We start from the raw sequence: 26,911 nt of genomic DNA, 5'->3' as shown, positions 1-26,911 counted from the left end.
ACTCAAGGAGCCTTAACTCTACTTATGTTCTTAAAAATCTCCATTCGGTCTTACATTTATGAGAAGGGTTATGTCTAATCTTGTTAAAGATGACATAAATGTTATTGCTTCATTGCCATTACAGGACATGTAATTGCTCGTGTCAGTAAAATATGGACAGGCTGCAATGGCTGTGTGACTGAGCTGCGGTTAGTGGTATTAACAGGCTGCCTTGCTTCAGTCTCTTGAGCTTGGTGCTCTGGTTGGGAGCGTTCGATTCAGTGTCTTCCTCTCAGGGATCCAGGGTCTTAACGAGAAGTGAAAACGCCATCGTTGGGATTTAATGGCTTCCTTCCTTGGTGGTGCCATCCGTCCCCAAATCTCCCTTTTGTCATTTCTTGTCTGTTCTCCGACTAGCTCCTTCACGGGTGCCTTCCTGTCTGTGTGCTGTCCAGAGACGCTGTCCCCCACTTTCACCCTCCCGGGACCAGCAGCAGACCCCAGAGCAGAGTACAAAGGGAGCCTTGCTAAGACCGAGTGGGGTCCGCTCAGGGGGACCCAGGAGGTCCGGAAGGCCTGGTTTTGGTCCTGATTCTGCTACTTTTTGTCTGGTTGACACGTTGGCTGCAGTCTCCTCATCTATCAGAGATGCTTGGTTAGAGCTGCATGTCTCAGTGTGTGCTCTACAGGACATTAGTCATATGAAAGGATCCACTAAAGAGAATTCTGTAGCCAAAGGAACTTAAGAAACCACACTCTAGAAGAATCACATGATCCCTTGGCCTATTAACTAAGCTCTACAGAAAAGAACCTCATTCCGTTTGCTTCACCCACTCTCCCCAAGCTTATTTGGTCGTGGAAACTTTCTTCACCTAACGTTTATTAAGGAATAGCGTTAATTAACAAAACACTGGGGCAATTTCAGACCGGAAGATCTCTGGAGTTGGGGCTTCCAATTAAGAAGTAAGAGGAAAATTAGCTATCATTTCATGAGCTTCCAAGTGACAGGTGCTTGACATACATTTTCTTATTTAATCATTATCGTCTTCCCAACAACCTTGAAAAGTCAATAATAAAAGACCTGTTTTTCAGATAAGAAACCTGAAGCTTAGCAAGACCGAAGTGACTGTCCTGAAAATACATGGGCAGTAAGGGCAGATTCAGGATGAACGCAGGTCCATCTGGCTCTTTCCATGACATAACCAACACATGGTAGACATGACCTCCCCCCCATTGTACCGGGAAAGACTGTGGGGTCCTGGTCAGAGACTGTGGCTCGGCCAGGTTCCTCTCTCCCTAGAAGTGTCACCTGCAGCGAGTCAGCTCATCTCCTTAAGCGGGATTTCCTGATCCACACGAGAGAAACAAGAATCGGCGCCCAGCATGACTTGGAAGCACAGAGGGCTGGTAGATATGAGAACGTGATTCTGAACCCAGGTCCTTCTGGTGCTAATGCCCATCTTCTTTCCTCTATCCCACAACAAACGCAACCACGTGTCTTAGTCTGTTTGGGCTGCTATCACAAAATGCCACCACTGGGTGGCTTATAAACAACGGGCACTTATTTCTCCGGGCCTGCGTGCTGGGCAGCCCGATCCGTGCCCTGGCTCGCCGGGGGGCCGACGGAAGCCTGCGTCCCGAGAGCCGCCTTCTCGGTAGAACTGCCATCGTCCGTGGCGGAGGAGGGCAGGTGGCTCTTTGGAGTCTTTTCTTTTAACTCGCAGGAGTCATGTTTATTGGTTTACAGTTTGCAACTCAATGAGAAGAAATACAGACACAGAGCCCTAGACGACTTTTTCTAAGGGCACTGATCCCATTCGTGAGGGCTCCGCCGGTGTGACCTAATAACCTCCCAGAGACACCCCCTCCGAATACCGTCACACTGGGCATTGGTTCCGACATAGGAATTCCGAGGCGACGCAAACGTTCTGTCTATGGCACAAAGCAAACAAAATAGCTACTCTTTTCTATATCTGGACCCCACAACAATGCTTTGCTGTGGCTGAGATGCTTGCCAGTCCTCCTAAACTTTGTCTCTCCTCTTGCTGTCTACCAGGAAAAACTCATTTAGACACGTGGCCCTTGCTTCGCGGCCTTCATTAGCGGAAGCTTACATCCCGTGCGCCTGCTGCGGGATTGTGGCCTCACCCACTCACTCACTTCACTCCATGAATGCTTTTCAGCACCGAGTATGCGCCAGGCCCTCTCGTACTGACATGAAAAGCCCATCACTGTCCTCACACCAGACTCACAATACCGCACCCTTCTCTTAACATCCACCTCCCCCCCGTGCATGGTCAGAGAGTATCTTCTTCTAGCAGACTCTGAGCTTCTGCAGCCTGGCTTCTTTAGAATATATATACATAAATATACATTTTTTAAAAAGTAAATCGATGAGAGAGTGTCTGTGTGCTCAAAAGAATAAACAAATGGCTTCTGTATAATTCTCTATAAGATTCTAGGTTACTAAGGTCAATTCATTTTTTTCTATTTAACCAGAAAGATGCTTTGTTCAGTAATCCAAGTATTTTACTACAAATAGAGTGGAAAAATTCTTATAAGAACCCACAAAATCTTCAAGTCCCTGTAGGAACTCTCAAAACCCTCAAAACTCTCAAAATCTTTGTCAACATTCCAAGTTATTCCTGGGTGCTGTTATGGGTTGTTCAAGGCTGTGTCAATGGGAGGGTTGGACAGTTCTCAAAAAACAGGGATATTGATCTTTATTCCAAATTCAGAAATTGAAAATAAAAATACAATGTTTTGGGGTTGTTGTTTTTTATCCTCACTGGAGGACATTTTCTCCTTTTTTTTTTTTTTCAGATAGAGAGCAAGGAGAGAGAGAAAGAAAGAGAGAGAGAGAAACATCGATGTGAAAGGGACACATCGAGTGGCTGCCACCCTCACGACCCAACCAGGGCCGGGGACAAACTGCAACCAAGGTGCATGCCCTTAGCGGTAACCGAACCCCGGTCTCTCTGGACCACAGGCCAACGCTCCAATCGCTGAGCCAAACCAGCCAGGGCAAAAATACAATGTTTTTATAACATAAAAATGTGGGATAATATTGGGTCATGATTCAATTGAAAATAAAGGTAGGAATAATGGTACATGGGAGCTGAAAGCTTAGAGTCACCAATTTGAGGGGCCCTGACCTCCGAGCTTTGCACATGACAACAAACGTCAGCATCTGTACTTTGGGAAGTGATTTGTCCAAGATCAGCCAGCTGGCCAGTCACTGAGTCAGGGTGGGAGCATGTGTTTCTGATTTCTGCATCTCCGATGAAAGTGAGATTTCATGCTAGTGAAAGTTCAGATGGAAAATTACACTGTAGTTCTACTTCCTTGGGGTCTGTGTGCATGAGAAACAGTTCAAGAAGTTCCTCTCTTTTAAAGCAACTTTGTGTTTGTTTGAGTACAGCTATCACTAGGCTTATGTAACCATTATTTGTGAGGGCCACCCACATGCTTTTGAGATATAAATACTACTTCTCCCAACTAAACTGTCAGCATGTATATAATTTTTAAAGCGCCGCAGAGCAGAGCAGTATGTATTTGTCTCATAGCATCTACACAATTATAGACCTGGGCTAGAGTTTTCAGATGGTTCTCTTCTGTAACAGGAAAGAAGAAAAAACAGCACAGGGGTTCAGAGCTGGAGTTTGAGGACCAAAGGGTTAACTACAGCAGATGTTCTCCTCCCCTGGTCAAACAGCAGCTGGCACAAAGAAATATATTTTTTCATAAAAGCCTCATGTTGCAAGTCTAAAAATTAAAAATATATATATATAGCAAAGGTTTCTCTGTTGTTCCCACTCAGAACATTTTTCTTTTTCCCCGCCACGTTTTTCTAGAACGCTTCTAATTGCCGCTTCTTTGGCATCATGTGGACCATTTCCTGTTTGAAGCTGGTGGTTAAAATTTTCTTCCTAACAATTTCTTATTTTTAAAGATAGTCAGGAGGTGGTGGAGAGGAAGAGAGAGAAGTGGTTAGGAGGAGACTTCCCAAGAAGGCAAAAGAACACTAAGTACAATAATGATGGTTTGCGCCCTGGTCACCTGGTGAGGTCGTGCAGGAGGCAACCAGTTAATGTGTTTTTCTCACGTTGATGTTTCTCTCTCTCTCTCCCTCTCTCCCTCTCCCCCTCCCTCCCACTCTATCTGATGATAAATGTAAGAATATCCTTGGATAAGGATTAAAATAATAATAGTGCTGATGGTGTCCTATGAAGAAAAGGCGGCAATGTTGTAATACACAAGAGAGATCCTTTGAACCCTGGAGTAAAAGCCACACTGCACCGAGCAGAAGGCAGCCGAGAACACAGGCCCTTTGGGAGGAGAGCAGGGGCAGGTTGGCTGAGAAGTCTCTGTGATGCGATGTGGAGGAAGCTGGGTGCCGAGGGGTATAAATGCCCCACAGCCATGGACGCCCCCCAACTTCTGCCTAACAGGTCTGATGAATCCTACGTCACACTCACTTTGTGAAAAGAGCTTGAAATAAAATAGGACAACTGCACAGGTAATCCTCAGACTATGATCAAACAGGTGATAGAAAAACTGGGGTCATCTCCTTTCTTCATAAATTGTCTTCCTTCATGAGCTCAAGAATACACAACTGTGATAATGGGTATTTATAGTGTGTTGCATGCAAAATAGCCTCTGGGTTCTTAACCTAATATAATAAACAGATAATTCAAATAAAAAGACAGCATGGGCCAGTGGGAATAAGACAAAGAAGCCACGAAAGGCAAAAATCCATACTCTACTTAAATATATTAATGGGACAAAGGAAGGTGCTCTTTCCTAATGAATGAAAAATGCATTTAATTGAATCTGTTTCGTTTGAGAAATTGTTGACTTTCACTTTCCCTCACATTGGGGCTGTGGCTACTCCTGGAATCGATCGTGGCTCCTGACCACCTGGATTGTTGTAACAGCTGAAGGGGGGCTGAGGCCACCTTCACCCCCTCCAGAGGCTCACAAGCTTCCCCTCCTCCACCAGGTGGTGTCCAGAAACTTCGGTCCTCCACCAGGCCTCACCGTTGCCTTGTGGGGAGGTGACCAGGATTAATATTTCTGATATCTTGGTTTATTAACCACACACACATACAGGACTACAGTGTCCTTGTAAAAGATTCAAATAAAATGCTCAATGAAGAATCTCCCTTCAGCCCTGGCCAGTTTGGCTCAGCGGTCAGAGCGTTGCCCTGCGGTCCAGAGAGACCCGGGTTCGGTTCCTGCTAAGGGCACGTACCTCGGTTGCAGTTTGTCCCCGGCCTTGTTTGGGTCGTGCGGGTGGCAGCCACTCGATGTGTCCCTTTCACATCGATGTTTTTCTCTTTCTCTCTCTTCCTCTCTCTCCCTCCCTCTCCATCTGAATAAAAAATGGGAAAATGTCCTCGGGTGAGGATAACAAAAAAAAGAATCTCCCTTCATTAGTCTTTCTCCCCAAACTAAGAAGCACCACCACTTGGCTGTCCAGGGGGCTCACCATTAAATAGTTAAGTGCATCTTACTCCGTTCCTTTCCCATGTGCTTGCACAAACACACTCATCCCTGCAATATGCAGGGTGTTACTTTATTTTTGCAGTGTGAGAAGTGAGGGGGGGGGTGCCCTCTGTTTTGTTGTTGTTTTCGTGCTAACATGGCTTAGAGCAAATTTAGTGTCAATACCTACTGATTGACTTTATTTTATTTAATGCCTTCAGAGTATCCTTTAGTATGGGTATCTCACAATTTTATAACCATTCTCTCATTAATGACAGTTTGGTTGTTCAACAATTATTAATTATAACTGGAACAAGCCAAGGCACAATGTCCCTGCTTGGTCACAGCGCAAACCAGCAGGGTAGCCACGGAACAGGTAACATTAAGGATAACAGCTTTAAGAAAAAGTCTTAAGGACTAAAAATGATTGACAAGCCTGGTCTCCATCTCAGAACGGTTAACCAGAAAAACAATTTTATAAATATATTTCTTTAAAACTGGACGTGGAGGCCACATTAAGAAAGCTTCTCAATAAGAAGAAATAGTTGCTTCAAAATTTGTTATTGTGTTCATCCAGATGACCTTGGCAGCAACAACAACAACAACAACAAAATAAAAACCAGAACAATAATAGCTACCATTTGTTAAAGAGGCATAATGTTTTCTACGTATCAGTCACAGTCTTTATCTTTCAGAGAGAAGTTTTCTTTTTGGAAAAGGGTCCTGAGTGCCTCAATGAAAAGTCTCCATCACACTTGGTTCGAGGCTCCTGTCCCTTTGTTTTCATACAGTGTGACTGTCTTAGCTCAGGCGGCTATGCCCCGAATGCCGTAGACTGGCCGACTTAACCCACAGGCGTTTATTTCTCGCAGTGGTGGAGGTTGGAAGTCAAAGATCAGGGCACCAGCACAGCTGGGTTCCAGTGAGGATTCTCTTCCTTGTTGCAAGTGGGCACCTTCCTGTGTGCCCTCCCATGACAGAGAAAGTGCTCTGACTCCTTCTTCTTAGAAAGACACTAATCCCATTATTGGGGCTCCACCCTCATGACCTCATCTAGATTTAACCTCTTCTTAAAGGTGAGCCCAATGCCATCACACTGGGTTTCAACATAGGGGCTTGAGGGGGACACAAACATTTAGCCCACAACAATGGAGAACAAAGAATGCTTCCCAGGAGAAGGCAAGGTCACATGGCGACTGCACTGTGGGTGGAGGCATTGACCAAGGTCAAGGCCAGCCCCGGCGCGCTGCGCAACTCCTCCATGTGGGTCCAGCATACATGGAGCCTGGGCTGCGTTCGGCTAGTTTAAAGTAACCTGATGTGTTAGGGCCTCTGACGTCTACAGAATCCGGAAAGCCATGCTTTACATATGTAACTGAGTTTAGGGTCATTTCATTTCTGGAGGCGGGGAAGGGTGGGTGCCAGGAAGCGCAGACCGCGGAGCTGTAGCCCATTTTCCGGGATATCGGTTGTACTACTGACCAGGTCCTTCCTACTGGCCGAAATGCAGGAGCTGAATTCTTCTGTCCCTCCACTGCAAGTGTCCCTCACCACTGAAAGATGAAAGAGAATCAGAGTAAATACCTTCTCCTCTGTTCAAAGTCTCCTTTGTTCTCTCCTGGCCCCGAGCGCTTCTCCCGCGCCTGTTCGGTTTTCTCCGTGGCCTCTTGCACCTGTTGGTCAGTTACAGGGAAGAACACGCAACGGCTGGGTGAACCCTAAGAACGCTGACCCACGGCTGCACCGCAGAAGGAAGGACAGGAGTGATTTCTGTTTGAAAGGAAAGCTAAGTGGGGGCATTTTTCAAGTGAAAATGATTGGGATTTGATTTGAAATTGACAGGTTTTTTTAAAAAACACACAAGTGTTTTGGTTTGTTACTCCCAAATGAAAGTATTCTAAGCATGTTCCTTAAAGAGTGGAAATAATGGAAAATTAGTGACGTTTGTTTTATACCAACTGCCACCACCAATGTTCTTAGATAAGACGACCTACAGAGGGCGGGGGGGGGGGGGGCGGGGAGGCGCAGAGGTAAGAAGGGCATTAGATTCCGTCGCTTTTCTGTTTCCAAGGGGAGCAAAGCAGGTGAAAGGGAGGGCTAAGGTTTGCAAAGAACAATTTCGATTCAGATTGCACGAAGCGAAAGGAAGAAGATAGCAGCATTACTCATCACCAGCACAGAGTATAAAGTCAGCCTCCTGGCTTCCAAGCTCTCATCCTCGCCCCACCCCCACCTCACACACAGCCCAGTCTGTTTGCAACTCAGCAGCAGGAGGGATCCCTCCCTCACGACCTTCCTCAGATCATGGCACTGCCCTGCTGACCACTGGCACCCTGCCACGCCCTCCCAGCTCTCTCCAGCCCTCCCGTCCTCCTGACTCTGCCCTGCCAGTTCCCACCAGGGTTCCTTCCATCTATAGGGTTCCTCCCCTAACTATTCCACGCCCTGGCCTCTTCCACATCTTTGCTCAAAGGTCCCCTTTCCTTGACCATGTGACCTCATATTGCAAACCTTTCCAGCCTGCCTTATGTTTTGCCACAGTACTGACCACTGGCTGACATATTCTGTACTTCATTTCTTAAATGATCATCTTTCTTCTTCCTCTAAAATGCAAACTCTAGCCCTGGCCAGTTTGGCTCAGGGGTTAGAGCGTCGGCCTGCAGTCTGGAGAGACCTGGGTTCGGTTCCCGCTAAGGGCACGTACCTCGGTTGCAGTTTGACCCCGGCCCTAGTTGGGTCGTGTGGGTGGCGACCACTCGATGTGTTCCTTTCACATCGATGTTTCTCTCTCTCTCTCTCTCTCTCCCTCCCACTCTAGCTGAACAAAATATCAAAAAAATGTCCTCGGGTGAGGATTAAAAAAATAAATAAATAAATAAAATGCAAACTCTATCAGGACAGCAGATTTCTGTCTCTCTTGTTTGCTCTCATAGTTCCAGAGCCAAGAGCATTGCCTTAGAGAAAGCATTGAATACACTGTCGAGTCAACAGGTGTGTGGATGAAGGCAGTCGCTGCACCTGCGGGGTTCATGGGGCGTTCGCTGGAGCATCCATTGGCTCAGTTTCACAGCTGAGGAGACAGGCGCTCCTTTTGGGGGGTTAGCACACTGAGAGATTATAATTTTTTCTGGAATTAATATTCCAAAGACCCTTCCAAGTGGCAGCTGTCCACAAATATGAAAGCCGGAATCCTTCAGAGAAAAAGTCGTACCATCACCACTTCTACTCGTCCTGCCTGCTAATATTTTAAATTCCTGCCCAAGCCAGAGAGAAAAAGCAAGATGGTTAGCCTTGAAATAAATTCTCTGATTTTTTTTTCTCCTCATGAATTTTATCTGTTAATTAACTCTCACCTATAACTTTCATTATATGATGGCGAGCCTGCGGGCTGGCTGCCCGAGGGGGAGGGGAGCATGGACGTGGGAGACATTTCCTGGTGGAGCCCAAGGCCAGCCCTGGCAGGGCTTGTTAGGCAGTCGAGATGTGTCTGTTTGGGGAGGGGTCGCAGGAAACAGTCGTGGGCAGCAGGAGGTAGGAGTGTGAGAAAAATCAAGAGAATTAATAGCTCTCTCTCCTGTGGTTTCTTCCAGAGACAATTATCTAAAGCTCAACGCACAGAAACTAAGCCTGTGTTTTTAACAGACCCAAACTACTTCTTGTCACATGCCATTCACTAAACACAGAGAGGTGGTTTTTTACAATTTAAATGTTCCTAGATATACTTTTTTTTTTTTGTACGTGTCCGTAGCAGGAACAGAACCCGGGACTCTCTGGTCCACAGGCCAGCGCTCCAACCGCTGAGCCAAACCGGCCAGGGCCCTAGATATACTTTTTAAAATATGTTTTTATGGATGTTTTTAGAGACAGAGGAAGGGAGAGAGAGATAGAAACATCGATGTGAGAGAGAAACCTCCATCGGCCACCTCCTGCACGCCCCCCACTGGGGATCGAGCCCGTAACCCGGGCAAGTGCCCTGATCAGGAATCGAACCAGGACCTCTCACTCCGTGGGGCAATGCTCCATCCACTGAGCCACAGCGGCCAGGCCTAGATATACTTTTATTACAGCAGTTGACACACAACCATAGCCACCACCCACAAGCCTCTTGGACAATGGCATGTCTGGCCCAGGGGAAATGGGCTCTGTAGCTCAGGTCTGCAGTTTCCCTAATCTGCACCCCCCGGAGGGCGAGCTGGTGAAGTGGATCAGCACACAAGCCTTTGGGGTCCTGGAGGAGAGGGTGTAAATCCCCAGCGTGGGTCGCGAGTACAGATGGAGGGCTGGTCTAACAGTCGATCCCCTCGGGAGCAGTGAGGGCACAGCTGGTTAGGGTCCTTCACCTTGTTCAGAAGAAGCGCAGCCAGGAATGTGGGGAATTGATTTTCGTCCAGAGAAACTGGCAGCAGCCGACAGGCTCCTGACTCTGAATTCACTCTGGGCCTTTTCAAACACTCTGTGAATTTTTTCTTTTCCCAAAGAAATCACAGTGTGACTATTCACTGGCAGAGAGAAGCATGTTATTTTTCAGAAGTGCCCATTTGGGCTCGAATAATCTAATAGAAATAAAATAGTCTGCGATTATCAGCACATTGTGAAAAGAGGGACAAATCCAAGCTTTCCTCTTCTCTCGACAGGTGTATTTCTATTGGGTTTGCCGGGATTCCAGAGCTTTTGAGTGGTTTGCTGATCTCTTACTCTCGCTGGAGACACGCATGAGTGAGCAGGGGAAGACTCACCTTCTGAGCTATCACATATTTCTTACCGGCTGGGATGAAAACCAGGTATTGATAAGATTGAGAATGAGCCGTTTTATCTAAGCCATCTAATACTAGAGCAAAGGGAAGAGGGACGATCTCAATAATGAGCTCTATAGTTTTCTGGTAGCATGAAATAACTATTTTTATGTTCTTAGAAGGGAAAGGAGAATCATGTAAAACAGATGAGAAAGGGCCCTTCAAATCGTTGCAATGGAAGGACCTCCAGTTAACACGCTGAGGAGAAGAGCAGTCAGTGAAAGACAATCCCACGTCAGGAAACCCAAGAAAAATTATGTTACTGAAAGTGGCATTTGTCATTCTAGTGACATCACGCAAATATCATTAGCTGCCTTGTTGCATTGAGCTTCTAATGCTTTGAGCTGTTCAGAGTTAAACGGGAAAAAATTCCCTGGTGTTTGTAATCAGCATTTTATATCCTAAAGTATGTGAGCTCCTACAGAAAATAATCATGATGAACACATGATTGATCTAGAGATGTTTGTTTCTTAAGGCATTCTTAGAGATTGTGTGCATGAGTGTTAATTCACCAAGATAATCTTCTGCTGTGGCAGGTGTGGTGCAGCCTATTGTATTAGAAATATTACGGTTGAATTTACCAAAAATAATGTATATTAAAACATCGCCCTTCGGTAGTATTTCAGTGTTGAGAATATTGAACAACTATTAAATTTTAAATCATTTTTAACTCCTCAAACATGGAGGCTAACAGTGACATGATTACTGGGTTATGAGGGATATGTTCCAGTCCACACTTCCGTAGCAGCTTCCATTGATATTTACGTTAAAAAACGTATGTGTGAGCCAAGGAGATTTACATTAACCACTAAATATACTCAATTCACAAATGAATGCGCTCCTGTCAGCTAGCGAGCCCCCCCTCCACGCACACACACACACACACACACACACACAGCGGCACTATAGGACATCAGTGTCATTCGATTCTGCCTCTGCACGGGTAAACTTTTGCTTGAAATTCAGTAACTAACTGAATTTTTAAGGTCTGACTTGCAGTCAGCCTTAAATATCTGTCTCTCTAGGATGATTTGAAATACAGTTTTTTGGGGGGGGTTGGGGGGACTAGGCTTGAAGCATCTCAATAAATTCAATGCTGTGAATTATGTTTTCCAAACAAACATTTTCCTTATTCAAGTGGTGTTCTTGACTGATGCGCCCTTTGGTGAAGCGCAGGTATAGCTTTGTCTTTGGCCTCCTGGAACCCTGCTGTTCTGCTTCTGAAACACCTTGACCCTGTGTCCACCCAGCAGTGCCCAGCCATTTGGGAGACTGGGGCCCTGTGGGATTCTGTGGCAATGCAGCGGGGCCCCATCCCAGCTCCGCCCTTCCCACAGCGTGCATAAGATGAACTTTTGTTCCGAATACAAGTAAATTAAAATACTGTTCTTAAAGTTTTCCATGACATGTTGAAAATTCTTGAGATGCTCACAGTCCAGGAATAAAATAATTGATATAATCTGTTGGTGAGAATCAAGGGGCCGTTTTAGAAATAGCCAGTTGCTAAACTGAATTCGACAACCTCAGCGTGGCAGAGTGACAAGCACAGAAGGAACAGATGGAAAAGGTATTGCAAAGGGCAAATCAACAGGGTTTGGAGATTAATTGAGCATTGGGCTGAGAAATATGGAACAAATGCAGTTCCAAAAGCCCGGACGTCAGTGATTGGCAGCTCGATGGCACCACTGCCATCAGCAATAAAGGCCCTTTTTCCTATGAAATGATGCCCGAGCTGAAAGTATGACCTGACGGCAACCCACGTGTCCTACCCACCCTCATCGCTTCCTCAGGCACTGTGGCCACCAAACCACGGGTGTTCTCCTGTCATGCTCTGAAACATGTCTGCCTGCACATTGTCCCCTCTCCCTGGCACGGCCCTCCCCACTGCCTACTGTGCCGAGTCATTCTCTAAAGCTCAGTCGCCTGTAAAGCCTTTCCCAGTTCTCTTGGTCCAAACTCCTCGGGCCTTCCCCAGAGCCATTTGTTTGCTTTTCCAGAGCACCTTGCTTCTGTCTCTGGCCCCGAGGACCGTGGTCTGACTCCTGGTCATGCCTTTGGGCTGCCCCCCCCCCCCACTTCAGTGACCAGTTCCTCACAAAGCAGAGACCTCCTGTGTCTCCTTTGTACCTCCCGCTCGGCATACACTGCCCGCTTATGGGAACCGCTCGACAGCTGAGGCCACCAATGACTCAGGAAGATTCCTTTTTAGCTATGATGATCAGTTTGAGGAAACAGAAAGAACTCGTCGTAAAAATACATTTGGGGAGTTGGAGATGCAGGACTCTAGTCAGGCAGGAAGATGGGGGCTTGGGAGGAGAGCCTGGGTGCATCTCTGTGGGTTATGCTCATCGACCTGAAAATGGCAGCGCTCTGGGGGGCGAGGGTCCACAGGAGGGGCAGAGAGCTGAGACTGGAGGCAGCTACCTTTGGAGACAGGAGAATATCATAGGAAAACAAAATCTGATGTTTCTTCCTTGAATCAAAAGAAAAGCCGGAGAGAAGTAGAAGAAATAGGATTCTGTGATGCAAATAGAATCGGGAAGAAGCAGTGTTCAGCCACGTGGTGAAGAAGCCACGGAGAATAATGCTGAGCTGGTCACTTGATCTTGGCGCTTAGTCAAAAATAAATGGACTCTGTCGTCTTCTTTGCCCACAGCAGAAACCATCTCACTGTATGGCCCCCACCAATCCTGCTGTTGAGCAAGAGGGCGGGGGCCTGCAACACTGCCCCTCTACCCTGGAGGCTAATACGACTCTGACTTTGACTCCAGTTCTGATAACAGGGCTTCTGCCCGTGTCCAAGGCTCAGTCCTCACCCACCACCTCAGCGCTTATTCCTGGACTCTTGTCTTGACTTTTATGCTTCACTCTCCCCCGACAAACCTGCCTTCCTCTCACCATCCTTATCCCTCCTCGTCCTCTTCCCAAACTCAATTCCAGGGGCTACCTGGTGGCAGGACTAGTCTGGTGGCGACTTCCTGCAGCCTGGATCTCTGCAACTGCACCATGGTCTGCCACCATCAACTGGCCTCTTAGGGCATGACCAATATTTTCTGCTCAACCTCCCTGTTCCCTAGCCCTGACTGCTTTCCAGACTGATTAGAAGCCCCGCTGGGGGTCAGGTGTGCAGTGGGAACCCGGGACAAGAGTCGAGCCTAACAGGGTTGTGAGCCAAAGTGGTCAGGAGCAGGACAAGTTAAGATGTGTGCAACCAGAGTGCCGAAGGGTGAAAACACGTGAGTTCAAGAGCCGTGGAGGGGTCTAAGGGATGAGCACAGGGGACACAAACCCCAGAAGGTAAAAAGCAAGGTAGCTAGCTACCAGAATTCAACAACATCAAAAACGTTAGCACTATGCATGCTATGCGCAGGCTCTGATCTGTCCACCACTAATTACCTGGTGCCTGGGCGCATTTATGTAATTTGAAGGCAAACGGTTGAGCACGGAGCTCCAACCAGGCTCCTTGCTATGTTTGCCCACCATGTCCTGTCTGCCGGACTCAGCGTCCTCCCTGGACTGGAACCCGGACAGTGCACTTCAAACCCTTTCCACCCAGGAGCAGGTCTGATACACTGCGTGTTTCCTATCCTTTCGGCCTATCCATTTCAGATCCCCCAGGTTCAGTGGTAAGTGAATGAAGACAAAAGTACTGATTAATTTTTGTGAAGTTTGGAAGGAAAAAAAGGAAGTCGCTTAATGCTTGCTTTCCCTTAACCAAATTTACTCTAGCAGTCTCATTTTTTAAGGAAAAATCTTCCTTCCAGGCTCGTGTTCCTGCACATCTACTATGTGGAAGGTGCCCTGTATCAACAGTGCCCACGGCGGGTACACCTGACACCCATCTGAAACTGCAGAATCCATCATACCTGATACTAATGATAAGCATTTCCGGCCCCATAAAGAATGTTTTGAGTATTAAATCTTCAAGTGAGCATAATTGCTTTGTTTTTTATTTAGTAGCAGATTGCCGTTTTTTTTTTGTTTTTTTTTTTTCTAAATGCCATCTGACACCAGAGTGTTTATTGTAGGCTATTCATATAGCTTTACACTGGGATGAAAACATGGATGTGATCACGGGATTGAAGCAGAAGACCTTCTATGGAAGACCCAACTGGAACAATGAGTTCAGGCGGATAGCCTACAATCACCCCAGGTAAGACGCTCTTCCCTCTGCCTGCCGGGAGCCTCCCTGGAAATATAACTTGAGCCCTGGCCGGTTTGGCTCAGCGGTTAGAGCGTCGGCCTGTGGTCCAGAGAGATCCAGGTTCGGTTCCCGCTAAGGGCATGTACCTCAGTTGCAGTTTGTCCCCGGCCCTGGTTGGGTTGTGAGGGTGGCAGCCACTCGATGTGTCCCTTTCACGTCGATGTTTCTCTCTCTCTCTCTCTCTCTCTCCCCCACTCTATCTGAACAAAATATCAAAAAAAAAGAAAGAAAAAAGAAATATAAGTTGCTGCTGAAAGGGACGTCTCTGCTGGTTAATCTGCAGCAGTAAACATCTTGTTTAGAGATAAAACGTGCCTGAGAAAAGCTGGTCATGGGATATGCCAGGAACCACCATGTCTGCTGGACTGGCTTACCACACCCGATGATTAGCAACTACATTGAATCTTTCACACTTAAACCCAAAGCTGGTATTTCTGAAACTGCCTATGTCTTTAAGAACTCTTTGGTGTGCATAGTTGATCTCTAATTACCCAATGGAAAAATTCACTGATGTCCAACTGTAAACTGTACCTAGCATGTCTAGCAAAGCAGGCAAAAATATTCTAAGACCAAGCAGGGATTTTGCATGGTGGTTAAAGACCCAGGGTATGGAGTCCAAGTGCCTGGGTGTAAGTCCTGGCTCTGCCATCGCCACCGGTTTACTTGGACGGGTTACTTATTCCGTCACTGACTTAGTCCCCTTCTCTGTAAACTGCAGATAATAATAGTGCTTATCTCCTAGGCTTCTGTGAGAATGAAATGCATGAATATGTATAAAGTGCCTACAATGAACTGAATTCACTAAACGTTAGCTGCTATCATTATTGTTTCAATTATTACTACAATTATAATCATATATAATAAACTTCCATTTAGAAGAGGAAGAGCATTTGCTCCGGGGCCACAAGACTGGATCGAGGGCTTTGCTTTCTGATTCTAGACGTTACTGGCTCTGTGACCTTAGCTTGTTCGAGCTTTTAGGCTCCACTGTAAAACATGGATGATGCCAGGCAGTGACAGTGCTGCTTTTATGATTTTAAAAATGGCATGTTGGAGAATTGGTAAAGTGCAAAGCACTAATGTGAACATTCATCATTGCTCTTACGTGCCCCTAAATCAGTGTTTGTTTTGAACCCTCATCTACAGCTCTTGAAAATCAGTATGGCCTAATATTGTCTCTGTTTAAAGAATACTTTGCATAGTTGAGGAAAGACCTGGAGGAAGTGAGGGAGTGTGTGGCGTGGACAAATAGGAAAGAGCAGAAGGGCAGCATGTGCAAAGGCCCTGAGACAGGAGACACTGTTCGTGGCCAGTGAGGTCAAAACAGAGTGGGTAAGAGGGAGAACAGCAGGAGAAGGCATTTAGGAGAATTCACTGGGGGATAGTTACAGGTCATTATAAGGCTTTGGATTTGATTCCGCAAGGGGAAGGCACTTAAAGTTTGAGAGAAAGAATGACATGATCTGTCTTATGTTTAATGGGATCATTCTGGCTGCTGTGACAGAACAGACCATGAGGGGCCGACGACAGGCGTGGAGAGGCCTGTGGTTGCCTGGATTAGGAGTGGAGGTGCTGAGAAGCAATTGGATTCTGGATGTTTTTTGAAGGTAGAGCTGGTCTGACTTATGGATGGATTGGATGGGAGGTGGGCATGGCCCAAGCTAGAATGGACTTACCACTTACTGATATGTGGATGAGGATGACTACTAAGAACAGAAGGTTGGTAGGCATGCCATATCAGAGGTTCAATTTTTTTGATATGTTTAGCATAAGATGCCTATTATACACCCGAGTGGAGATGTTGAGTAGGTGGATGACTATGAGTCAGGAGTCTAGAGGAGAAGTCCAGGCTAAAGATACACACTGAGGAGGTGTCAGCACATAAAATGTGTCCGAAGCCATGAAACTGGGTAAGCTAACCAAGAAGTGAACATAGGTTGTCAAGACTTCCAACAACCTCAATATCTGGAGGGTAGGGTGATACATTCTACCTCACAGCTATGTTATTAATCATGTCGTTTAGGCATTCTGTACCCTGACCTTGTTTCTGTCCACTTTATCATGAACCATGAAGAGTACATTAAAATCTACAAGAGTATTTCTGACTTACTCCCCATTTCCTGTGTTCCCCTGTTGACTTGACATTTCTCCCCTCGGTTCTGGTCTTGCTGCTTTGTGGTCCTTCGTAGAGGCATTGCTTTGTTAAGCCTGTGTAATTCCCCAGCACTGTTTCTGCCCTCTGGAACGCTTTTCTGGTGAATCTTATTCATCTTTTGCTCAGTTTGGCTGCTCTCGCTTGCATTTTTCTCATATTGTCTGTGTGTCAGAACTATTTCATTTTCTTTTATATTGTTATTGACCTTGTTAGACCCCCCTGGAGCAGTTATTTGAAGGAGGTTTGGTGAGGAGGAAAGTGCGGAAGGAGTGACCAATAACTGTCCACAGTTCATAACGTGTGCAGTTCTATTGGCCTCCTTCTTGTGAATTCATTCCAACTTCAGTTGGCCACGCTCTCTGATACCCTGACATCCCTTTCCATGCCCTTGCCCTGGCAGCCAGCCCAGGATACCCTGGACCCAAAACAAGAGTGTTCATTGTGAGGCTCAGGGCTCCAGACCACACCATGTCTGCATCAGCCCAAGCAAGAGTGCTCATGGGGACTTACTCCTGATCTTGACTTGTCCTGAGAGTAAAAGATTTCTAACAACAAAGGCCAATAAACGCTTCACCTTTGTCTTCAGGATTAAGAGAGGGAGAGCGGACCACTTGCACAGTCGCTTCATCCCCCTAGAGGTCAGCCTCAGATGACCTTTAAGAATCAGCCAAGCCCCACAGCAAGTGGCCTTGGGATACTCCAGTCACCCCTCCTGACACCCACGTGCTCCATTTGCCTCTTGGCTTCACTCTTGCTGACACTTGGCCTAGAATCCAGTTCTGGGTCCCATCTTCTCTCCAGATGTGGGGCTTCAAACCCATCCTGGCTTCTAGAGCCTGCGAATCTGGTTCCTCTGTGCTCCCTACTCAGCACCCAGCCCTGCCCCCTAGACCCCCAGCCCTGCTCCCCTGAACCCCGAAGGTCATCACCTTCATCTCACACTCATGGGGCACGTGTCCAGATGCAGAGACGGGATCATTTCACCCGTGGTTCCTTAAAAAGACTATCTAGGTGGAATAGAAAAAAGTATAAGGAGAAAACTAACAAAATGTTGCAAGGCAAGCTCATATGTTACAGCCACAACTAGGTGTTGTTTTTGTAGTTGTTGCTATTTTCTCCTTTTGGGAAAAAAGTATATTTATCTAATACATGTTTTATACTCAGTATTCAATGGGAGGGAATGTTCCCACATTGCAGGCTTTTGACACAGACACACCTTGGTTTTAAGTTCTTTGTAGACAGGACCCCGCTTTCTTATGATTGTTTGTTATTGACATCTCACATCGCATTTCTTTATTTTTGTTACACATGAAGTTTGCAGCCCAGTGGGGAAGCCTTTCAAGCCAAACTATGTCATTATCTCCCTCCCCTCAGAAAGGTGTGAGCCAGGAACAACAGCAGCAAGAGACCAAGACAGACTCTGCCCCCAGGAGTATGTTGCATGTTGCGTGAGGCTGAGATTTGGCGGGGGGCGGGGGGGCGGGGGGGGGGGGCGTTTGAAGGTGGAAACAGTGGAGCAGTTGCTTTGCTTCCTGCCCTCGTGATGTGGGTGTGCGTTGCTTTTCAGAAGCCACAATCCAAGTTTAGTACTTGAATGTATTTAAAGCCTAGTTGAGATTTTCAGCACATTAGCGATGTAAACGCTGATGGATGACTTCATCTTTTCCAGAGCAGAACAGGCCCCCAAGGTTTGGATGTCACTGAATCAGGCCTCTGCAGCTCACTTCCTAGCCCCAATTTTTGAAACCGTGTTTGTAATAATCTTAGACGCTAGAACACCACAACTTGTGATATAGCTTCAACTATCAATGTCATTAATATTGGCCACAATGCAATTATCATTTTATCCCTGGAGTGCCAGCCCCCTGGGAAGACGAGTCACCAATAAAGAGTTTAGCACCACCCTTGCAAGAGACTTTTCAAATGACCTCCTTAAAATAATTTTGTTTTCTGCTGTGAGATAGAAGATTTATGTTTAATGAAGCTTTTAATGAAGAAATCTCGGAAAGAGAATGCCAATAAAATCTAATTTTTAGACAAGAAAATTTAATATGGAGAAGTATTTCAATATCCTGGCCTTTGTCCAGATATAAATGAAATACACAATCCAATTACAGTTCTACACAAAGGACAAAGTAACATTAATTTTCCTCAAGATGGTTATTAAAGAGATAAACAGCATGTTTTCCCCTGATTATGTCAAGGCTACATTTGTTCCCAAGACTGCTTGGCTAGTCTTACAAGACAGGTCTGTCCTGTCATTAGCTCATATCTTTTGGCAAAGATGGGTCAGAAAGAATTGGTGGGTTTGTTAGTGGCCTCAAAAAAGGTTCTTTGTTCTTGAGAGCCTTTGAAGTGGGCTCTCAACCATTTCTATTCATCAGCACACAGCTGAGGATTCTTAGAGCTTACTCTTTTAAAAACATTTACCTGTCTGCTCAAAGCTGCAGCTTGTTCTTGTTCTAAAAAGAAGGAGTTAAATCAAAAGAATAAAGGGAAGAGGGGCAAAAATATTTTTTTGTGGAACATGAAAAACAGCACCAAAGCTTGAAGGGAAGCAGATCAAAGAGACTAGTGCAAGCTATAAAGGAACCAGAAAATTGCAAAAATAACAGTAATAGAGAAACAAATTGATGGGCATGAAAAGGAATACAAATAAGGCAAGGGGAAGAAAAAAATTAAAAAGAGATCAAAGTCTGAAAGTTGAAAATGGGAAAGTGTATTCTATTGTTTTTATTTGCGATTAATTTCCATAATGATGTCAGCTGCATTACAGAAACACAAGTATACTCTTAAAAGAAGATCAACCAACAGTAAGTAGATGTATAGGAACGGAGTCTTTGGTGACATGATGGCATGCAGGTGACAACTGTGGTGTACTGCTTGTGAGACAAGCACAGGAAAGTACTCTAAACACAAAAACATTTAAAATTATGCTCCCACTTAAAGTATAGTAAGTTAACTAAATATATGCATTGATAACTATCTTACTAATCTATGAAAATGTATGCCTTATACAAATAAAGAGGTTGTGTTCCATTTTTTGTAAGCATTCTCAATCTGCTTCCAAGCTTTAGACCAAGATTCAGAAAATCAGGAAGTCATACAGAAGGAAAATAAGTATATTTTTGTCACACCTAGCTACTTTTTTGATAAACACACATCGTGCATATACTCAGCCTTCTGGATGTATGGATCAGCTGTTTTTAATTAATGGAATGAAACTATCTTCCGTAGGACTTCCATCTTTGATCTCACACTTCACATAATATTTATGGTTTGCCATTTGCGACTTATCCACTAATAACTTCACCATGCCTTGTAGGCGTGAGACTTTATCTAATTAATTACCATAAAAACTTTGAAGAGTTGGCCATTTTTTCATAACTTCAGTAGAAGTGTTCCTTTCATCTGGAAGTAAATAATAAAGAATGAAAGAGTACAACCATTTGTTAGAACAGTTCAACTCAACCCAATGATGGGGAGAGACTTTTGGGAGCCTCTAATCCATATCACATGAATGTATTTCAGACCACCCATTGTTTTCAGAAATGTAAAAATACCTTTATGCTAAATTGAGTAAATGTGTCCATCTGGAACCACACTTGCTTGTGTGCACAGCCTCCAATTCTCATGTGTGCGTGCACATGTGCAAAGTGTTTTTAAATGATATTTTTAAGAAATTAACGTTCTGTTTAACAGGAATAAGAAGCATTCATTACAGGGCTAAAATGTTCAGAATACTCAAACAAATGCACTTAAAAGGAAACCCCACCCATGACCAATTACATCTCCATGAGAAAACTAACACCATCGTATATTTATGACTGGGATATCGTGCTCATGTTTACATAGTATCTTTTCACTAGACGATACCAGCTCTTCATTTATAATCAAGCGAAGATTCCATGAAAGTTACTGACTTTACTCCTTTGTCGTAGGCGGGATTGGGGAGGTGGGTGAGCACAAGGTAGGTGTACCATCACTCTGCAGTTTCTTTGGTGATGTTATCTATCATATCATTAGCTGTGGCAAAACTACTAGGATCTTTCTATATGAAAGTGGATATATGTAGAGTTTTATCAGAGAGAAGGAGGGGACAAGATTGGCATGGGCCAATCCGTTTCCAGGGATCCAATGCTATAAGTCAACTACATTTCTCTTGCCTATTTGACCGTGACATGGTCAAGGACAGCAACTTTTTTTGTTGTTGTTGTTCAGATAGAGTGGGAGGGAGAGAGAGGAAGAGACAGAGAGAGGGAGAAACATCCACGTGAATGGGACACATCGAGTGGCTGACACCCACCTGCATGACCAACCAGGGCCAGGGACAAACCGCAACCGAGGTACATGCCCTTAGCGGGAACCGAACCCGGGTCTCTCTGGACTGCAGGCCGACGCTCCAACCGCTGAGCCAAACTGGCCAGGGCAAGGACAGCAACTTTATGTATGCTCCTCAGAGCCGAGCAGTGACCAGCCTCAGTTAGAAGGAGGCGGACGCTGGGACAGGAGTCCTGACTCGTGCCAGAGAGGATGGCGCTGGGAAGGGGGCAGGAGGCCACAGCAGTGAGCGAGCTGGCCGGGCAGCTGCAGGCCCTCGCTGCGGCTCGGGTGCCCAGAAGAAACAGGACAGGCTGCTGCTGCTCAGCTGCGAGGCGGGGAAGGAGAGAAACTGGCCAACGCGATGACCATCCGTGGTGATGACCGGGAAAGCATTGACGGAACATAATTATGTGGGGGTCATTCGGAGGCATTTGTAATGCACAGCATCCTCTAGGAAGAGTCCCCAGGAGTTGTTTGTCCTTCTCGTTGTCTTCCTCCTACGCCTTCATGAGTTCAGGGGAAGCTTCTGTTGATCGATTTTATTTGCAGAAAAGCACTCAGGGTATAAAGTAATTTGATTTTTTTTTAATGGGGTTTAGGGTCTGCCCCTACAGGGTTATAACTTACCAAGCATAAAAGCCAACCCATAAAAACAAACATACAATTTAAAGAGAGAGGGGCTCAAGGCAGCAGACGCTGAGAACCCAGGAAGACGTGGGGCGACCCCCGGCGCACCGTCTCCCACATATCTGCCGGACGCAATCTGGTGGGGGGTGTTCTCAGTGCCTTCCATGCCTGGCACTGCTGAACCGGTTTTGAAAAATGCACCAACCCCACAGAGAAAAGGAGATAGTTATTTAGCAGATAAGAGAGGAGAACGCGGGTTTTCTTTAAATGCAGTGCTATAATGTGAACTGTCTTTGCAGCTTGCGTAAAATTTGCCCCTTTCTCATCAAAGTCAGCAGCTCGGACCTATCAGCGCCCAGCCGTCCCTGGTCGGCTCCTCCTGCGCATGCGAGCTGGGGGGCTGTAAACTGAAGAATAATGCCCCGTGCTGTCGTACCTCTTCCAGCGAGAATCTGTTCTTTTTCATTCTAAGCGATCGTGGGTAATTAAATTTTATAGAAGAATTTTTTTTGTTACCAACCCCATTAGGGTTCTGTTGCACTTGTCCATGCCTCATAAAGGGGAGAAAAAAAAAAATACAGCTACAATCTGTGTCTTTTCCACTTTGGGCGGATGCTCCGCTCCGTGAGCTGCAGTTCATTTTGTGACAAGAAATCGCCACGTTTGAAGTCACAGATGCTGAGCAGGGTAAACAAGGCAAGCAGCAGAATGCCGTGTGGGGACAGGGAGGCACGATTTGCTGCTGAAGGACTGACCTGTCCCCCTTAGTGGAAGGTAGACAATAAATGGCTTTTGTGAGATTTAGCTGCACCTTGTAATAGCCACAACTTCAAAAGAGACAGGGCAGCTGTGAACAACTGGGGACAGCAGTGGCCCACCTGGCAGCCGACAGTCAGCATCCTTTGAAATGGGGGCTTCCAGGCAGAGCGTCCTAGGGTGGCCTAGCCGAAGGCGGTCTTAGCCTGTCGGGCCAGGCCAGCAGCACTCTCTGTGGTGACACCTATGCTCATAGAAAAAATCACTGCCCATGACAGCATCTGAACCTAGATTCGGGGATACCTCTGGGCAGCAGACGCAGAGCCAAGCTGTGACTTCTCACTGGGAAAGGTTTTGCCTGATCCATGTATCACTCAACATGTTTTGGTCCAGAGCTCAGAAAACCTAGTGATGGAGTGTTGATCCGGGAGTCTGTTATCATCCCTGGGTTAACAGCCCACTCCGTGTCTGCCGTTAGGCTTCCGGAGCAGGCAGACATCGCCAGGGTCCTGACGTGAGCTGTTCTGAGGGCTCGCTGGGCACCGAGCGTGGGGCAGAAGCTGCGCCTCAGTGTGGCCACTCCTCACGGGGGTTCGAGGAAGGGGTACTGCCATTCTTCCATCTTACAGACGAGGAAACGGCTTTGAGGAGGTACTCGATGTGCCCAAAGTTGATCAGCAGCAAAGGGGTGAGACCAACAGCACTCCTAACGGCTGCCTTACATGTCCATAAACACCTCGCACTTGCTTTAGGGAGTCATAAACTCCTATTTTTCAGTAAGAAGTGTTTACCAAAAGAAGTACTTTCTCGAATTTAGCCATGAGAATGATGTCTTTAAAAATAAGATGTACACATTTTAAACATATTGTCATTTACAAATGATTCCACTTGGTAAGTTTCTTTGAAGCTAGCGTTTGAGATGTGATTGGACCATCAATTTCTACCATAGATATGCGGTCCTGGAACACATGATTAAATGATGATATGACACATGGCAGAGAACCACACTAATAGATAAGCTAGGTAGGATGAGGTGTAGCAGCACACCCTAACAAAGGCTAGAGACCAAGAGCTGGAGGTGGTGTGGTGGGCAGAGCCTGGCATGGGAAGAATCCCGTTAAGACAGTATTTCTCAAAGTGTGGTCCATACAGCATGTGCCTCAATGTCACGCGGGGGCCTTGGTGAAAATGCATTCCCTGGCCTGGGAACCTAAGTTTTCACAGTCTGCCCAGATAATTTTATGCACAGCAAAGTAGAACTTTTGATAGAGACTACAGTAACTAATTAAACCATGCCAGAGGCTGGAAACATGATGTAAAGAATGGCACAATGCAAGACAAAGGAAAACATGGTCTCTACGAGTCCATATAGAGACCAGCCCCCCCCAGCTTCCAGAGAGAACCTGCGTCTTTTCACCGAGGGCGTTGTTTATGTATCAGCAGAGTTGGCAGTAGCGGTCACAGGGGATTCGAGCATCCCTGGGACCATCACTACGCAATAATCCTCTTCAACACAATTCTCTGTGATGCTAGGATACCAGCTGACAATGTCTTTTCCTCTCCAACTTTTCTTGTTTGTCCTTCTTCGAAACGAAAAAAAAAAATCCCAACAGGAGAAATAAACGAGGTTGTTATGACTTTTGTATATATTATACTGTATAAAATGGCAGGTTGAACAGCATATTAGTAGCAACTAACACTTTTATTTTTATTTATTTATTTTTTTTTTTTTTATCCTCACCCGAGGACATTTTTCCATTTTTTGTTCAGGTAGAATGGGAGGGAGAGAGAGGAACAGAGAGAGAGAGAGAAACATCGATGTGAAAGGAACACATCGAGTGGCTGCCACCCGCACAACCGACCAGGGCCGGGGACAAACTGCAACCGAGGTACGCGCCCTTAGCGGGAACCGAACCCGGGTCTCTCAGGACCGCAGGCCGACACTCTAACCGCTGAACCAAACTGGCCAGGGCGCAACTAACACTTTTAAAGTCTTTCTGACTGCATTATCACATTTTACTTTCCACAAAACATACGATGTGGTGTTTATTATCTTTGTATTTCACAACCACGTATGCAGTCATTCAGTAAATGCTTACTCATTGTCTGCGGTGTGCCAGGCGCCACTCTGGGTGGTGGGGTTGCAGTAAAAGATGAGTAACACACACCAGGCTTCTGCTTCGAGGAGCTTACATCCTACCATCCAATGTAAGAACACATGAATCAAAGTCACCAGGCCAAAAATCCGGGCTGTATCACCTCTGTATTGAAACATCCTCCCCGGTCACCAAGACCTCACCAGCCTCAATCTCCTTGGCCCCGCCTACCTGTGTGATTTAGGGCATAACAGGACCCCGGGGTCTTTGGGAGACCATGGTTCAGAAAACTGGAAAAGAGAACCTGAGGAAAAGGAAGTGCGAGGAGACAAAGCAGTAAGTCAAGGCACAACCACGACCACCTCCCGGTTTTGCAGTTCTACCTTGGCTTTGGGCTACCCTTGACCTGCGTGACGCTCTCCTCCCTGTCTTCCCCCCGCAGCAGCAGCATCGGCGTGTTCTTCTGTGGGCCCAAAGCTCTCTCGAAGACACTTCAAAGGATGTGCCGCTTATATTCCTCAGCCGACCCCAGGGGAGTCCACTTTTATTACAACAAAGCGAGCTTCTAGACTTCAGAGATAATAAAAAGTGGCTATAATCATATAGGTCATGGCTTGGGAAACTTTTCCTGTGAAGGGCCAAACAGTGATGATTTTAGGTTCTGTGGATCACGGTCTCAGTCACAACTATGGGTGGGTGTGGTGGTGTGCCAATAAAACTTTATTTGTGGACACTGAAACGGAATTTTATGTCATTTTCTTTTATCATGAGATCTTCTTCTTTTGATTTTTTTCCCAATGATTTTAAAATGTAAAAGATATTTTTAGCTCATGGGCTATCCAACAGCAGACAGTGGGCCAGAGGGCAGTTTGCTGACCACTGATATAGACCATCTTTCCCAAACCTGGGAAAGATTCATGCTTAACGGTACATCCAACATGGAGACGGGCGTGACAGCTTGGATCATGGTCTTCGGTAGAATCATTTCAAATTTCCATCACCCTGATGGCAGAGGCATCTGCCTTGTGTCCAAACCTGATCTTTTCTGCTTCAACTTAAGCTCCTTTGTGGTTTTCTCATCCCCTATAGACCCAAGAAATCACCAACGGGGCTTATCTTTCACAAAAATCCTTTATATACTTGAAAATGACACAAACATAATCCCTTTCCCACCCCTTCTCTAGTCCAAACAATACTGCCCAGGATATACATTGTAGCCCTTCAATCATTCTTGTTGCTCTTTGTTAAACCCATTTCCATTTCTTCACGTCCTTCTAAAAAGAGCTGACTAAACGGGACATCATATTCTAATGGAAGCATGACAAGGATTGAGCAGAGTGATTTTTTAGATCTGACATGTCATATGCTTTTCAATACAGCTAAATTCTGTTTGTCTTTTTTTTTTTCCTTTTTTTTGTCTTATCTTCCTTTCTTATTTCTTCCTCTCTTTCTTTTAACAAATACTTGTTATCTATAACATTTTGATCTATGATCATTTTGACACTTAGACTCCAACTCACCTTCTGCCTCACAAACATATTGGAATTTTATTTAAATCCTGTATTCTCTTGAGCCCCTTTCCCTTCCACGGGTGTTCCTCGTATCTTATCGTTTTCTCTGCTAATACTGGTTACTTTTTTAGAAATTTTCTTTCTAATATTTCAAGATTGTTTTGAAGTTTAGCATCAGAGACTAATATTAGCATTTAGCTTAGTACTATCTAAAGATTTAATGAGTAATATGTCAAAAGTTGTGTTTAGATTTTTAATCATGTTATTGAATCCAAAGAACTCCAACATGAATTCTTGTAACTGCCTGTTACTATGAGCTTCCAGTTGGGAACAGGTTGGCAACATCTCCCACTGAGAACAGTACACCACCCCATATTTTCTTAGCTGTAAACAGCATACCATATACAATAGGAAAAACGAAAACACTGAAATGAAAATAGATAATATTTAAAGATGCTTCTTATGCTTAATGCTATCATTCTGCCATAAAAGAGAATTAAACTGGTCTGATTTATTTTTATAAAGTCAGGTAGCCAGGTAAGCTCTTTGAGATATTTCTAAATTATAAATTGATCATTTCTACTTTATCCTCAGATATTGACATTGATTCTGTGATTTTTAAATATACTTTAGGAGAAAAGTTGGGTACATTCCCCGATGTCTCAAAAAATATTACTACTACTCTGCATTGCAGTTTCTCAGTATCTTTTAAGTATTGGTTAGTGCCTATCATTCACACGATACTAATTCTATATACCCAGTCATTCTGCATATTTATTTTCCCATTTAAGTTTGATTCAATCTTTACAATTAGAACTTTCTGAAGTCAAATGTAAATACTAAATCTTTACTTTAGCAGGAAAATGTAATATATGAAAAGATTTTCCCTTAGTTGTATTCAATTATTATTTTTCAATTATTATTTTTGTTGCCTGTATATTTGGAAATAAAATATCAGCTAATTTTGTCTAATAAAGTAT

At 45.2% G+C, this 26,911-nt stretch overlaps 1 protein-coding gene across 1 annotated transcript in view; it reads left to right on the top strand.

The window, feature by feature from the left end:
- The window catches only part of NOX3 (NADPH oxidase 3), a 58,704-nt gene extending 33,715 nt beyond the window's left edge, over window positions 1-24,989 (top strand). The window contains exons 11-13 of the mRNA XM_036249196.1: window positions 10,101-10,247; window positions 14,288-14,412; window positions 24,863-24,989. Coding sequence (XP_036105089.1) covers window positions 10,101-10,247; window positions 14,288-14,412; window positions 24,863-24,989 — 399 coding nt within the window. The remainder of the gene's footprint in view (window positions 1-10,100; window positions 10,248-14,287; window positions 14,413-24,862) is intronic.
- Window positions 24,990-26,911: the final 1,922 nt, after the last annotated feature.

This window comes from Molossus molossus, unplaced genomic scaffold (genome assembly GCF_014108415.1).
Source record: "Molossus molossus isolate mMolMol1 unplaced genomic scaffold, mMolMol1.p scaffold_m16_p_8, whole genome shotgun sequence".
Taxonomy (NCBI): domain Eukaryota; kingdom Metazoa; phylum Chordata; class Mammalia; order Chiroptera; family Molossidae; genus Molossus; species Molossus molossus.
Note: the sequence above shows the minus strand (reverse complement) of the source record. Positions and strands in the feature narration are given on the sequence as shown.